The sequence below is a fragment of the Amphibalanus amphitrite genome, unplaced genomic scaffold (assembly GCF_019059575.1).
Source record: "Amphibalanus amphitrite isolate SeventyFive unplaced genomic scaffold, NRLGWU_Aamphi_draft 000055F_arrow, whole genome shotgun sequence".
Lineage (NCBI taxonomy): Eukaryota > Metazoa > Arthropoda > Thecostraca > Balanomorpha > Balanidae > Amphibalanus > Amphibalanus amphitrite.
The window spans coordinates 464,339-477,595 of NW_024881551.1; the positions used below are offsets into that span (position 1 = coordinate 464,339).

Here is a 13,257-nt window from a genome sequence, read left to right on the forward strand (position 1 = left end):
CATTCAGATGGAGCAGGTGAATATGAGCATATACACTCTAAGAAAGTGTTATTTAAATATCATTAGCAAACGTGTAACATTAAAGATCAATGACGTCATCAAAAATCTGTTTTTCGTAGACAAAATAACTTTTATCATCGGATGCCATATATTTACCCGATTTACCCTATATGTCCTATATGTTATGTCCTATATGTGTTCTACGCGTCCTATTCCAACAACAACAACAACAACAACAACCTATATGTGTATATATTATATTGATATGCAAGATTCTTACAGATAGTATATATTGATATCCGAAGGTTTGTTGTCAATAGTTAAAACACTATTCTTCAGAATTTGTGTTTTGTTTTGTGTTTTGAATTGTGTTTTTCTATTGAAAAACAAATCTGAGTTCCCTGACAATTTGGTAAAAGCTGCCTGAGATCAGTATATGCTTTATATGTCGTATGTATATGGCTCTATCTATAGATGGCCTTTGGCTTCTTAGAGTGCTACTTCTATGCAAGGCCCTAAACTTTACTTCAACTTTATATCAATAACAATATGGCCTTGCTTCAACCGTGAATCGGACTTCAACTTATACAATTAGTTGTATCAGTATCCAGCAAGAGTTCTCTATATACTGTGTATGTACCGAGTGCCAGTGGGTCAATTCAGTCAATTACTGATGAGATTCTCAACTTGAGACTTGAGAGTGAAAATATACTTACCTACGTAGGTACTTGAGATTTGAGAATCTCAAATTTACCGCCTACTTATAGCTTTACAAGGTGTTTTCAATGATCATTGACCGTTTTCTTGCCAACCTCTCCAGAGCTTTGCAGATCCACCTTGCTCTTGCTTGAACAGCAGCCATGCTGCTCCGGCTTCCGGGTCCAACTCATAAGAAAGCCACCCAAGTGGATCTGCGCCGGCCCAGCCTGACCACGCTACTTAACCGAGTGACCAGGGCTGACTGGCTCAAACTCACGGATTGTCAGCAGAGGATGCAGCATGCTCTGCAAAGATACATGGTAAGCGGCAAGCGCCACTGAGGCGCAGCGGGCAGTGCACTGCATTAGACTCACTGTTGCAAGGTCTCTGCTTATATCCTGACTCAGAGAAAGTCCCTGTGAATTGGTGCTACATCTATATAATCAATGATAGTCTGTTCTTTGATGTGGAGCTGTGAGATCAATTAAATAATAAAGAGGATGTTGGCATAAGAATGCCATTACCTATTGTGCTAGCTGAGCATTCTGTTTCCCCCTTTCTTCCACACACAGTTTCTGACAAGTGACAAGTTACAGTTATCCAGATAGTCATTTTCTGTTGTTTTCCACCCCTGTGACAATTTTACTGTTGATATCATTTTCTTTTTCAGCATTTAAAACACCAGCTAGGTGAGAGTGCATCCCATCCGGGGATGCAGCCATCAAATGTGTACATCGATGGAATGAATCGAGCGCTGGAGAGAATGGAAGCGATCCAGGCCGAGCAGGTGAGGTTTTCCATGGGGACGATGGTAAACATATTTTTGTACTGCATTAGGTCTGTTTGGTGGTGAATGAGCTAGCGCAATACATCGCTTTGATTTATAGGGATTCATTGGGAAGCGGCGTGTGCATATTGATACGGCCACGGGAGCCGAGGAATGAGCTTACATCCTTAACCAGTCATTACATACAAGCCAACAAGCATCGATAAACATTGTGCTTTTTATGTGACAAGCAACAATCATTGTAAAAAAATACATTCACGGCACACGACAACCGTTCAAATCCTCGGCACTAGATGTATCCAGATGCTGTTTCACAACAAATATGCAATATGCATGTTCGGTTTGCGAGTTCAGCTCAGTCACCGGGCGCGGGAAGCCGGTTCACGGATTGCCATAGTTTGCCCGCCTGGACAGTGGACAGATGCTGTTCTGTCTCTCCTTGGTCGTGAAACTTGTTGATCTCGCTCGACACACGTGGAATATGTACATAGCACTCAATAAGACAGTAACGGGTGTATACTATTTTTTGCACAAACTTCAACACAATGATACTCATATATTTTAATTTCTCCTTCATCAAACTTTCCATGGTACTACATAAATTATTTTTCTGTCCGGCTGACATCAGTGCACGGTGCTGTTCACGCCAAGCCAGGCAGCACGGCGCACGCGCGCTGGGAGTGTCCCCATCATCTTGTGCAGCACTTCCTTGTCGAGTGATCGCATCACGCGATGAATGCGACGCGACGATATGTTCCGTTTATCCAGTAAGTCGATCGCGCTATCCATTCGCTGCCGACGGGCTGTGCAGTTCCTGTCTTGCTGTCATCCGCATGGACTTCGCTCCGTCGGACGGCCCAGTCGGGGAGCCTCGAGCGATCCGTGGGCCGCCCGAGCCGGTCATCGTTCACCGACCAACAGCTGAGATCCGCAGCGTAAACCCTTCGGCGGATATCGAGGGCAGCACGCTGGTCTCCGCCGCACCGTCCGACGGCGTATATATTCCAATTACGGTCGATGGCACGTCCTGGACTCTGGTCCCTGCGCCACTGGCAGCTCCCGTCACCTGTTCGTACGACGGCGGCGGCTGTGACGACAGGGCCACTGTCGCCGCCAGAGCGTCTCTGTAGCGGGGCGGGGGGTCCTCCGGGGCCGGACGGGGCGGTGCCTTACCCTGGTTCGGAATTGCGGGGGCCGGTACCGACCGTTCGATAGAGTACCGCGGCGGCATTGGGGGAGGCGGCGGAATTGTCGGCTGGTGCTGCGGACGAACTGGCTGAATTGTCGTCGATGGGTGGGCACTCGTCTCCGCTGGCCGGTTTTTAAACTTCCTTACAGCTTTTATTCGTGTCCGCAAAAACACAAACGCTTTGTGACAAACGAGCCCTACTAGGACGAAGATACACGACACTACTGCGGCCAAAATAACCGTCCCACAAGCAAAGGCAATGCTGGATGCCACACTCCACATGTCTGGTTCATAGCTGGCTGTTGCTTGCGCCGCCAGTCCGGCTCGGCGGTTGACAGTCGTGGCAGGAAATGGCCAGCTCATCGTCTGCCATGGAACTCTGCTCGATCGCTCCCTGGTTGATGCGTCTGTCCTTGTTGAGATGTCAGCCAACGGGGCGATCAGTATCGCACACCAATCAGCTCACCAGTGACTTGCACCGGTCGGCTCACGAGCGACACACACCAGTCGGATCACCTTCCACACACCAGTCCTCACACCAGCCACACACCAGTCCACACACCAGCCTCACACCAGTCCTCACACCGGTCGGCTCACTGCGATGAGTGGAGTGGTCCCCGCGTGGCCGGCCGACCGTCACCCACTGGCCGCCCGCCCCGGCTGTCCTCTCCGAGCCTCTGCGACACGCCCGCACAGTGCACTGGAGGCTGACATGTGAGTCAGAGGCAGGTTGCGCAAGCATTACCAAAAAATAAACCGATAGAGGCATACTGGAAGAATATGCAAATGCATGCACTTTCTCTCCAGTCTTAGGCGGGCCATGAGGAAAAATATGTGCTTGCTTGCCTTCCACCTTTGACTTGGAAATTCAACTTAAAAATGTTATATTATTCAATAAGTGTTGTCGAGTCATGAAATGATGGAACCAACCCTGAAACATACAATACCCCGTAGTGGGGAATCTCGTTTTATGCTGGAATAAATTAGATTTGTGTATAAACTACACATCTCCTCCCTCGCTCGCTCGGTGGTGACCTGCTGCCGGCCGCCGGTGACCCCCAGTCGGAGATCCTGGACCCGGTGCGGGAACAGATGGCCGCCGAGGCGGCGCTGAAGCTGCCCTCTCCGCTGCACCCGGTGCCGCCGCGGCCGCCGTGCTCGCCGCCGCCGGAGCAGCCCCAGGTGCGACTGGTGATCGAGCCGCGCAACCAGCTCAAGGTGTCGGTGGAGGTGCTGATGGAGACGGCGCCGGCGCTGCGGCCGGCCGCCCGACCGGCCTCGGCCCGGCTCCGACAGAGGCGAGTAGAGCGGGGAGGGACGGGGTGAGTCGAGCGGGGAGGGGCGGGGTGAGTCAGAGGCGGAGAATGCCGAATTGGGGTCAGAGTATAGGGTAAATCGGGGGGAGGGTGGGTTAGAACCAAGGGATATAAGGCGGATTGAGTCAGAGTCACGGGCGGGGAATCTGGGGCCGGGTGAATCACAGTCGGGACGGGTCAACTAGGGTCGGTGACACTGTCGCTAGTAAACTAGGGCGGCATGCAGATTAGATGGGGGACAGCGGTGCCCGTTTATATATTCGGGTAACCACCTGACCGGCACTGTGTCGCCTTCCCTATCAGTTTGGCCGCAATGTAATGCATTCAATGTGATTCAGACATCTCCAGCCGCGTGCTTCACCGCTCCCCGGTTGCTCGATTGCACCGTTAAAAGCTATTTAGTCCTACGTAACCCTGATACCCTCATGTATATCATTGTTAGTTCAGTGCCCGTTCATGGCAGCCGCTTTCTCTCCATTTCTAACCTGCGTTACATCCTCTTGCAGTCTACAGAAGCCCGTCCCGTCGGCGCGCGCGAGTCCCGAGACGGAAGGCGACTCGATGACGATGCCGGACCCGGGTCCGGAGCCGCCGCCGTCGGAAGACTACCGGCTCAACATACCGCGAGACTCGGATCCGGAGCGGCACGCCAAAAACTGCCACATGGCCGCGCTTGGTGGGTCAGCCGGCGTCAGAGCCGTGTGGAGTGGGACACTGGCTCTCTGGTCACGCAGGCTGTAGTTACTGACTCGATTCAGTACTCTGGTTCAGCCAGCTGGGCGAGGGGGGGGGAATGTGTTTGCGTTTTCGAGCGAGCGATTTAGCGCATCTTTTGAGCCGACGGATAATGGGTTCAGCTCTGGTTCAGTTTGTGATGAAAGGGGAGTAGTAAGAACAGCTGTACTCCAGTTCGATCCGCGCACTAGTGATAACGAAGGGATAGGTGTGAGGTGGAACTCACAGGGTTTCAGTTTCTCAGCTGAATCCAGCTTTCAATCTCAGCTGGATTTTGTATCCTTCAGTTCGTAACTCGGTGATAAAATGTTCTGTGGTTCTGTCACACATTCAAAACAAACTCAGCCTCGTTCTCTCGGTCGTTTCCAGCGACCCAACCACCCGTGGCACCTCGCCTGCGGAAGCTGGGTCACAGTCACCTGACCTGACCCGCCCCCGGTCGGCCCGCAGGGTTAGTGGCGTCCGAATTCGCCGAACGGTTGAAGACTAAGGTCCGCCACAAGCCGCGCCGACAGGCATTCGACATGGCCATGGACGGCTTCATCCACGCCGCTCTGGTGAGATAGTTGACCTTTCATCCACGCAGCAATACTTTCCAGGGTTTACCATTTTAACGTTGTTAGTCGTGAATGATCTGGCGATTTCGAAGCTGTTTTATGGTTACTATTAAACTAGGGTGCCTGTGTGGTCCTATCTTACAGCATATCTTAACCCGCGCACCGACGGGGGGGGGGGCGGATATCCGCCCCCTACGCGCCGCGAAATTTGGTATGACTATTCCCTCATCAATTTTACACATGGTGTGCAAGTTTGAACCTCCTACCTTTCAAGGTCAGGTCACCAGGTCACTTTGAATGACCCAACCTCAAGTCACTTTTTTGCAACTTTGTCACCGTGCCAGAGCTACAGTAGATGTCGGAGGCCTTTGAAAGTCGCAGGATGTTATTAGGTCATTAGTAGCTACAATTTGTATATCTCGGAATTTTGATATCGGTGACCTAAGGTCAGGTCAATTTCGCGACCTCCCCATTATAAGTCAATGGGGGAAAAATCAACTCCCTGTTTTTACCACTAAAACGGGTCAGAATGGCCCCATATACCATACATGACTTCATATACGATCAACCTTCACTACCTTGAGGTCTGTTTTGCTGTTGGGCAGCTGTGAGGTCATGTGACGTCATCAAAGGTCACCAAAGGTTTTTGGCCAATAACTCCGTACAGGAACAAGATACAGACGCGTGGATGGTCTCATTGTGTTCAGCTCGTCAAGACGCATCGAATGATATACATGATGACCTCGAGGTCACGTGACCTGAGGTCAACCTTTGACCTTGATCTTTCGAGGTCAACATATATATCATTCGATGCGGATTGACGAGAGGATCACGATGCTGCCCTTAGTTTGTTCCTATCTTGACTAATTCGAAAGTTATTCGAGAAAAACTCTCTCCATATTCAGCGCCGCCATTTTGACTTTTTCGACCCCTGTGACGTCATCTTTGACCTGACCTGAAAATGACCTTAGTAAAAATTGTAGATCTTGACCGTGCGTATCCGATGCCGTTTACCGCTTGTCGCTATCTTGCTTCGTTCTCGAGATCTCAGGGGGGGCGGTCATCCGCCCCCCCCCGTCGGTGCGAAGTTGGCGCAGGCCGCAGACCCCCGTCGGTGCGCGGGTTAAGCTTGACTGCTCCTCTCGCCAATTCAGTTTTTTTCTTTTACCCCTTGCGATGCCTCTGCGCGCTACTCCCTTGGTCACTCAATAACCGGCGTTACGATCTGTTTCAGCGTAAGCGGAAGGCGTTCGTTGCGCCGTCAATAGCGGCTAAGCGGCCCCGCGTGGACGGCAAAAAACGGAAGAACCGGAAGGCTCGCGCGGGATGCTCGTCCCGCGCCACCAGTCCCGTGACGGAACCAACGTCCCGCGCCACCAGTCCGGTGGCGGAGCCAATGTCTCAAGCCGAGAGCCCAGAGACAGAGCCAGTTTCCAGAGCCGTGAGCCCTGAGACGGAGCCAGCGTCTCAAGCTGCCAGTCCAGATGCGGAGCCAGTGCCGCGGCTCGGAACTCCTCCCCCTGAGGTGACATCTCGGACCGGCAGTCCCACGGGCGAATCGCCGACGGCGCTCAACCATGCCGGTGATGTGATGGACGCGTCGGCGCCTTCTGGTAGCTCCAATGTGGCATCAGCACCCGGCGAGGACGCGGGAGGAAAGGAAGCGGCGCAGTCGGAGGATCCAGCCGAGACTCCGGCAGGCGCGGGGCCAGTCCCCGAATCTCCTGCCAATGGCTCGGCCAACCAGCGAACGTCTCCCTCCAAATTCAGCGCGATGAACGGAGGCTGTGGTCAGGTGGACAGCCTGGCGTCCGGTGGTGCCGGCTCAGGGACGAGTCCCGCCTCCCCCGGCGGGGACGCCCAGCCGGGTGACGCTGCCCCGGAGCCGGCCGTTCCTGTCCCGGACACCACAGCGGACCCTCCCCGTGTCCCGGCCGAGGGGTCCGCGGTGCCGACGGCCCTTCCTCGGTTCGTGGGCGTGCACCGTCGCCGGTGTGAGCGGTGTGACGGCGTGGGCCAGCTGCTGACGTGTGACACGTGCCCGCGCGTGTGGCACACCTCGTGCCTGGGGACGCTGCCTGCCGACGACGTCCAGTTGTGGAGCTGTCCCGACTGTGAGTCCGGTGACGGACGGTGGTCGGAGTCGGACGCAGAACGGGAGGAGGGCGAGCCAGACGGGCGGAATGGGACTGAGGTGGATGGAGAGGAGCAGGGAAGCGACGGAGAGGAGAACGAGAGCGGCGGAGAGGAGTGTGTAAACGGAGAAGGAAGAAATACTGACACGGAAGAAGTGAGCGAGGATAGAAAAGACGACGAAGAGTGGGAAGAGAGCGGTTTAACTTTGGAAGTCGTTGGTGCTGAAGAGGCATTTTCTTGGTCGGAAGATATCGACAATGAGGAAAAAGACACAGAAGATAAACTAACGCTAGATGAGTGTGACAATGAACAATCACATGATAACAGTAAGCAGATGGAAGGCATTGAGAATGACACCGACAATTGTGAAGGAGATATATGCAGGACTGCAGATGGAGATAGTACCGCAGAGGCAGACGAAGGCATGCGAAACGGGGACCAGGAAAGGTTCGAGGAGGATCGTGACGAAGAGAACACAGACTGTGCGGTGGAGGAGAAGGCTGGTGAACATCTACAAGACAACACTGATTCCATGCAAGGCATCGAAAATGAGGATAATACAATGCGCAAAACTACCGACCGGGATGTTATCGCAGATGAGTGCATGCGTATCGGAGGAGAGGAACTAATTGAAGAAGGTACAGACAATATGGAAACCCAGACAGCTACTGGTGATGATCGAACACAGGCCACAGGACGACCAGGAATGCATGGAAGTTTTGGGGAATGAGAATTGTGACCACTACGAAGAGGTGATCTGCGAGACTGTTGGTATCGATAATGTCCTGAACGAATACGAATGTGGGCGTGAAGAAGAGGAAATGGTCGAGGATGACGAGTTGGTTCAGCGGGTGATTGATACAGATGATCCATTTCAAGAAAAGAAGGATGTGCAGAATGGAGAACAGGAAGACATGGTTGAAGGTGATCTTAAGAAAGAGGACGGCGATAGAGGAAAGTAACAAGGCCAGAAGGCTGAACAGGGAGCCGTAGAATGTGAAACTCGGACATCAAATGCTGACAAAGAAAACGAATAAGCTGTAAGAAGACAGATGACAGGTTGGATAAAGAAGACTGGTTGCCAGTCGTCAGACAAGTTCAGCTCGTCAGTGCGCTATCCCGGGGAGCGCGAGCTGCTGCCTTCGTCCATATTTGACGAAGGACAACCGGTGTCGAACAATTCTGAGCCAAGGAGGCAACGGTTGACTTTGAGCATTTGGAAGCATTTCATCGCGATACTGCGGAGTAACGTGTGGAACTGTCAATGATGCGATTGGCATTCGTCTAGGAAGCCAAAGTCGGGCCAATTGTCCAGGAACCACATTTAGATACTGTGTACGCGCCATGAAGAGGGACTACCGTTCGCGGTGTTGAATGTGATGCTGGAGGGACTTGTCGGCGCGGGGCTCAGCGTTCCTCGACAGAAATTGTCTGTGATACCGCGTTCGCTTTTGTAAGTTTCGTTGTTGGGCTGTGTGTGATGTGAGATGTTGATGTGAGATGACTGTCAGAGCGGTGGCTTTGGATCTCATTCGTATCAGCAGGTGTAAAAAATGTGACATGTACATAAGTGTACGGAGACTAGATATGAAAATATACTCCGATGTAACTGATTACCTCGTGTGCTATTGTTGTGACGCGTCCCCGTCACTTCCCAGCACGGTGGAATTTAACAGAACGACAAAGACGCGCGCCGTCATAAGGACAAGGTAGGCGATGATCCCAGTGGGTGCGGGCGTAGGCCGTTCCCAGTAGAGCGTGCTCTGTGCGGCAGCCTCTGACCGGCCTCAGTGCCGCCTATTCCGGACGCAATGAATGCGGACGATAGCCGGCGCAGGGCCCCGAGTTCTAGCGGCGTGCAGCATGCATAAGTTGAACAGCTCTAGGAACTTCGCCCAACTATAGTCATGGTTAAATCCTGATTTCCATGCGACCCGCCGCTTTGACCGGTCTGCCACACGTGTATGTACATACGCGTGTGTGTGTGTGTTGGGGGGGGGGGAAGGGGGATTAAGAGACACAATGCGCACGAAAAGCACATTTGTAAGAATATATTGACGGTTGTCATATATAAACACTTCATCCTAACACGAGCAGAACGCTGGGGGCGTGCCGCGACGCGAGCAGCGACGGGCCGCCCCTAGCTGTCGTCGCTCTCGTCGTCCTCGTCGGGGTCGTAGTCGTCGTCGTCTTCGTCGCTGTCGCCGTTGGTCTCGCTGAACACGTAGCCGGTGGCGCTGTAGGCTGCGGAGAGCACAGGTCGGAGAAGGAACGTCAGTGCCGGCTCACAGGCCGCTGCCTGACGGAGCGTCAGTGCCGGCCTCTCCGGTAGTCTCAAAAGTAAACTCGATTCGCGATCAATTTTTTTTTGCAAGAAGAGTTGGCTATATTTCGTAAAACGCAGAAATGCGATGGGACAGAGGCTTGTCAAAACGTTAGAATAAAAAAAAAAGACTGCGTGAATCGTAAATAATCCTCCGTAATCCTTCCGCTGGCGTACATTGAAGTCCAGTAAGAAAAGAGCTTTCGTCTAGTGAAAAATAGCTTAAATGGAAAATGGATAGGTCAGTTTTGGTTAGGCCCACTGTGCTGGTCCGCTGGCCCACTGTGCGGTGGAGGCGTAATATCGTGACGTCACAGCCAGTAGTGATTTACATACCCGGCTTCCGATTTCTCTCAGACGAAGCTACACCGTCCGGCCAATAAGGTTCCATAACCGCAGCCGAGCCCCCGCTAACCTTAAACGGGATTGGCCGGACGACGTAGAATCTTCGTCGTCCACTCCGAAAGACATCGAACGCAGCGTTACATAGTCAGAGTCTGCTCTCGCCCACACCGGAGAGAAATCGCTCGCCAGACGGCTGTGCAATGTGCAGTGCACACTGCACGTGCACTCGCCCGGGCCAGGGAACTCCCCGCCGCTTCCCCGGGCACGCGACAGGTGTGATGGCATGGCGGTGCGTCACACTCCACGCCCAGTTAACTGCGTGCCAGTCGCGTTACTGGGGGAGGGGGGGGGGGCAGGGAACTACCACGTAATGCGAATTGCAAGACTCATCAAGGGAATGTCCTATATATGGCCTTGGGAATGTCAAAGGCCTATTATTATGGAAACAATATGGAAGGGTAGGTTGTGTGCACTCCCCCCCCTCCACCCCTTGTGTGAAAAGTGCAGCCTGTATCTCTGAAACAGAAGTAAAAAAACGTTTTACAACGGTTTCTGTTATATCGCGATATATCGCGACACGACGAAGTAGCCGAGATGATTTCACGAACAAAGTTGAGAAGCAACAATACCTACTGTGTGAACCCAACAACAGAGTGAAGTACACGAATTAAATGCCGAACATATTAGCTGGCCTTTGACTTAATATCACCTCAAACTTGCCTCAAACCCAGTGTGTCACACATCAACGCCTCCCATTTTGGCCGTCCAAGGTGAGCCTCCCGTGCACAGTGCGTCATACCGCCGGAGGCTACCGTGAGACCGCCGCTGCGCACCACGGTATAACGAGTTCTGTGCACGGAGACGTGCTTGTGGCTGGCGTTGGCTCAGTCGTGCAGGGGCGCTGCATCACCACTGTGACCCAGGTGCGTGGTGTATTGTGTAGTTGGTGACCCGACTGGCGTGTGGGCTGGTGCACCGGCTGGTGTATGTCACTGGTGCGTCGACTGGTGTGTGTCGCTGATTGTCCACTCCGATACCACCTCGCCAGACAGGTGCGTCTTCCAAAGAGCGCTCGAGTATAGAGCCATCCTACAGACGAGAAGCTCGATGATCAGCCGCACGGCTACCAACTGCCGCACCAGATTGCAGCGTTTGTGATACACGATAGACGTGAACTAGCGATGCCGGCGCGCACAGCTGAATTAGCACTGCTAATGTCGGGGATATATTTGGCGTGTATTTTTTTCTGGGTACTATTACGAATCTGCTGTCCTACGCGCGAAAAACATGAGGGATCAGCGGAAGAGTCGACCAGCGATCGAGAAGCACGGTCTCCACGGACTGGACATCACGACCACCCATCGGAGGCCATTGCGCAGATTCGGCCGCTGCGGCAGCAGCTGATCACGCCGGATTTCTCGCTGGCGACGCGGTACTCGGCCGCGTGGCTGGACCTTCAGCAATCTCGTCCGCTGCACCAGCCGACAATTCCGCCGCCTCCCCCGATGCCGCCGCGGTACTCTATCGAACGGTCGGTACCGGCCCCCGCCATTCCGAACCAGGGTAAGGCACCGCCCCGTCCGGCCCCGGAGGACCCCCCGCCCTCGTACAGAGACGCTCTGGCGGCGACAGTGGCCCTGTCGTCACAGCCGCCGCCGTCGTACGAACAGGTGACGGGAGCTGCCAGTGGCGCGGGGACCAGAGTCCAGGACGTGCCATCGACGGCAATCAGAATATGGACGACGACGGACGGTACAGCAGAGACCCATCGACAATGCTCAATAGTATTTCAGCAATCACCACACCAACGATTCTGAGTCAAACCATTCAAACTGAAGACTGGGAACGTGCAGGGTGGGCAGAGGGCAGCTAAAAATGGATTCTGTGCAGCTCAAGATTGTGTATCAAAGCAAAAACATTGTTGAAAACAAAAAGACGAAAACAAAAACAACCCAACTCTGTCTAGCGAGGAGGAAAACGTTTCTACCAGTCTTTCATCACGCATTTTCCGACAATAAAAACAGACCTTATGTTCGAAACGAGGACGCTGTGCTAGTCCACGGGCATTGGTATAGACGAATGGCGTAGACTAATGCGTTTTCGGAAGTATTGCCGATCAAAACGGAATGGCCTGCATTGTATTCATATTGCGCGTCAGTCAATGATAGCATATCACCACAGGCTGTTGGTAGTGTACTGCTGGAGATGTTATCATTCAGTTTCCTCGCTGGTTGCCGTTTGACATCGTGGACAGTATTGACATTGGCGTCTCCTTCTGTGTGACTGGTGGATGGCCGCTGAGTAACCCAGTCTGGGGCGTCAGTTGCTTTGGAAGATTCCGTAGACGCCACTAACTGTATGGCCAGTCTAGAATGGCCAGTCTAGTTGGATGCCGCAGTTGCATACCGACTACGATCTTAATAAAACTTAACATGATTGGTTTTATGACTATAATGACTGTTCATGAGATAATGAAGCTAACTGAGACTCGAAAAGTGGCGTTTAACTGAGTGTCCTTACGGCTGTTTTTACCCTGTAGCTGAAGTGTAAGGAATAAGGACATGGTTATGTGTAAGTTATCATGCATCGTGTATGTAAATAAAAAGGAAAGATGGGAGGAGAATTAACGCATGAAAAGTTGTGTTGTGGTTCAGCTTGAATACAGATATTAAGGTCCCAGAACTCTGGACCCTTCAGATCCAATGTTTGGATCTTCACGAACCTTCGATCCGGTAAAACCCGAAATCCGAATCACGCCTGTGTATCGGGGACTGGGTCCTGTGTGTTCTAAACACCTCAGCGCCACAAGATCCACTGCTAAGAATCGGTCGTTTTGGACGTGCTCACCTCCACCGTAGCCGGTGCCGCCGGCGGCCGCCGCCGCCGCCCAGGCGGCGTACCCGCTGGCGCCGCCGCCGCCCCCGTCATCGTCGTCATCGTCATCCTCTCGGCCGTAGGTGCGCGTGCCCCAGTCGTCCCGACCGCTGCCGCCGCGGCCGAACTTGTGACTGCGCGCTGAGAATGGGACGGGCGAGTTAGCGTCTTCATCTGGTAACTAAAATGCAATAAAATATAGTCGTAAGAGCAAATAGTTGAGCGAAATTCCAACAATAAAATCAGAAAACAATTACTTCTCTGATTGACTTACTGCACAAAGTACACAATATTTC

At 52.8% G+C, this 13,257-nt stretch overlaps 2 protein-coding genes across 6 annotated transcripts in view; one reads left to right on the top strand and one right to left on the bottom strand.

The window, feature by feature from the left end:
* The first annotated feature begins 175 nt into the window (after positions 1-175).
* Positions 176-9,032, top strand: LOC122378130 (actin cytoskeleton-regulatory complex protein pan1-like). Of its 2 annotated transcripts, none has more exons than XM_043358846.1 (7): positions 176-305; positions 821-1,019; positions 1,370-1,486; positions 3,738-3,973; positions 4,498-4,667; positions 5,177-5,283; positions 6,518-9,032. In XM_043358846.1, exons 2-7 carry the CDS (start codon positions 861-863, stop codon positions 8,147-8,149), a joined length of 2,421 nt encoding a protein of 806 aa, XP_043214781.1. In that variant the 5' UTR covers positions 176-305; positions 821-860; the 3' UTR covers positions 8,150-9,032. The 2 variants fall into 2 exon arrangements, with proteins under 2 accessions (XP_043214781.1, XP_043214782.1); XM_043358847.1 differs by having other exon boundaries at positions 257-285.
* Positions 9,033-9,452: 420 nt separating this feature from the next.
* The window catches only part of LOC122378131 (zinc finger protein 330 homolog), a 35,546-nt gene continuing 31,741 nt past the window's right edge, over positions 9,453-13,257 (bottom strand). For all 4 annotated transcript variants that reach the window (XM_043358850.1, XM_043358851.1, XM_043358848.1 and 1 more), the window contains exons 7-8: positions 12,935-13,102; positions 9,453-9,663 (exon numbers count right to left, since the gene is read on the bottom strand). In XM_043358850.1, coding sequence (XP_043214785.1) covers positions 9,560-9,663; positions 12,935-13,102 — 272 coding nt within the window. In that variant the 3' untranslated portion in view covers positions 9,453-9,559. The remainder of the gene's footprint in view (positions 9,664-12,934; positions 13,103-13,257) is intronic.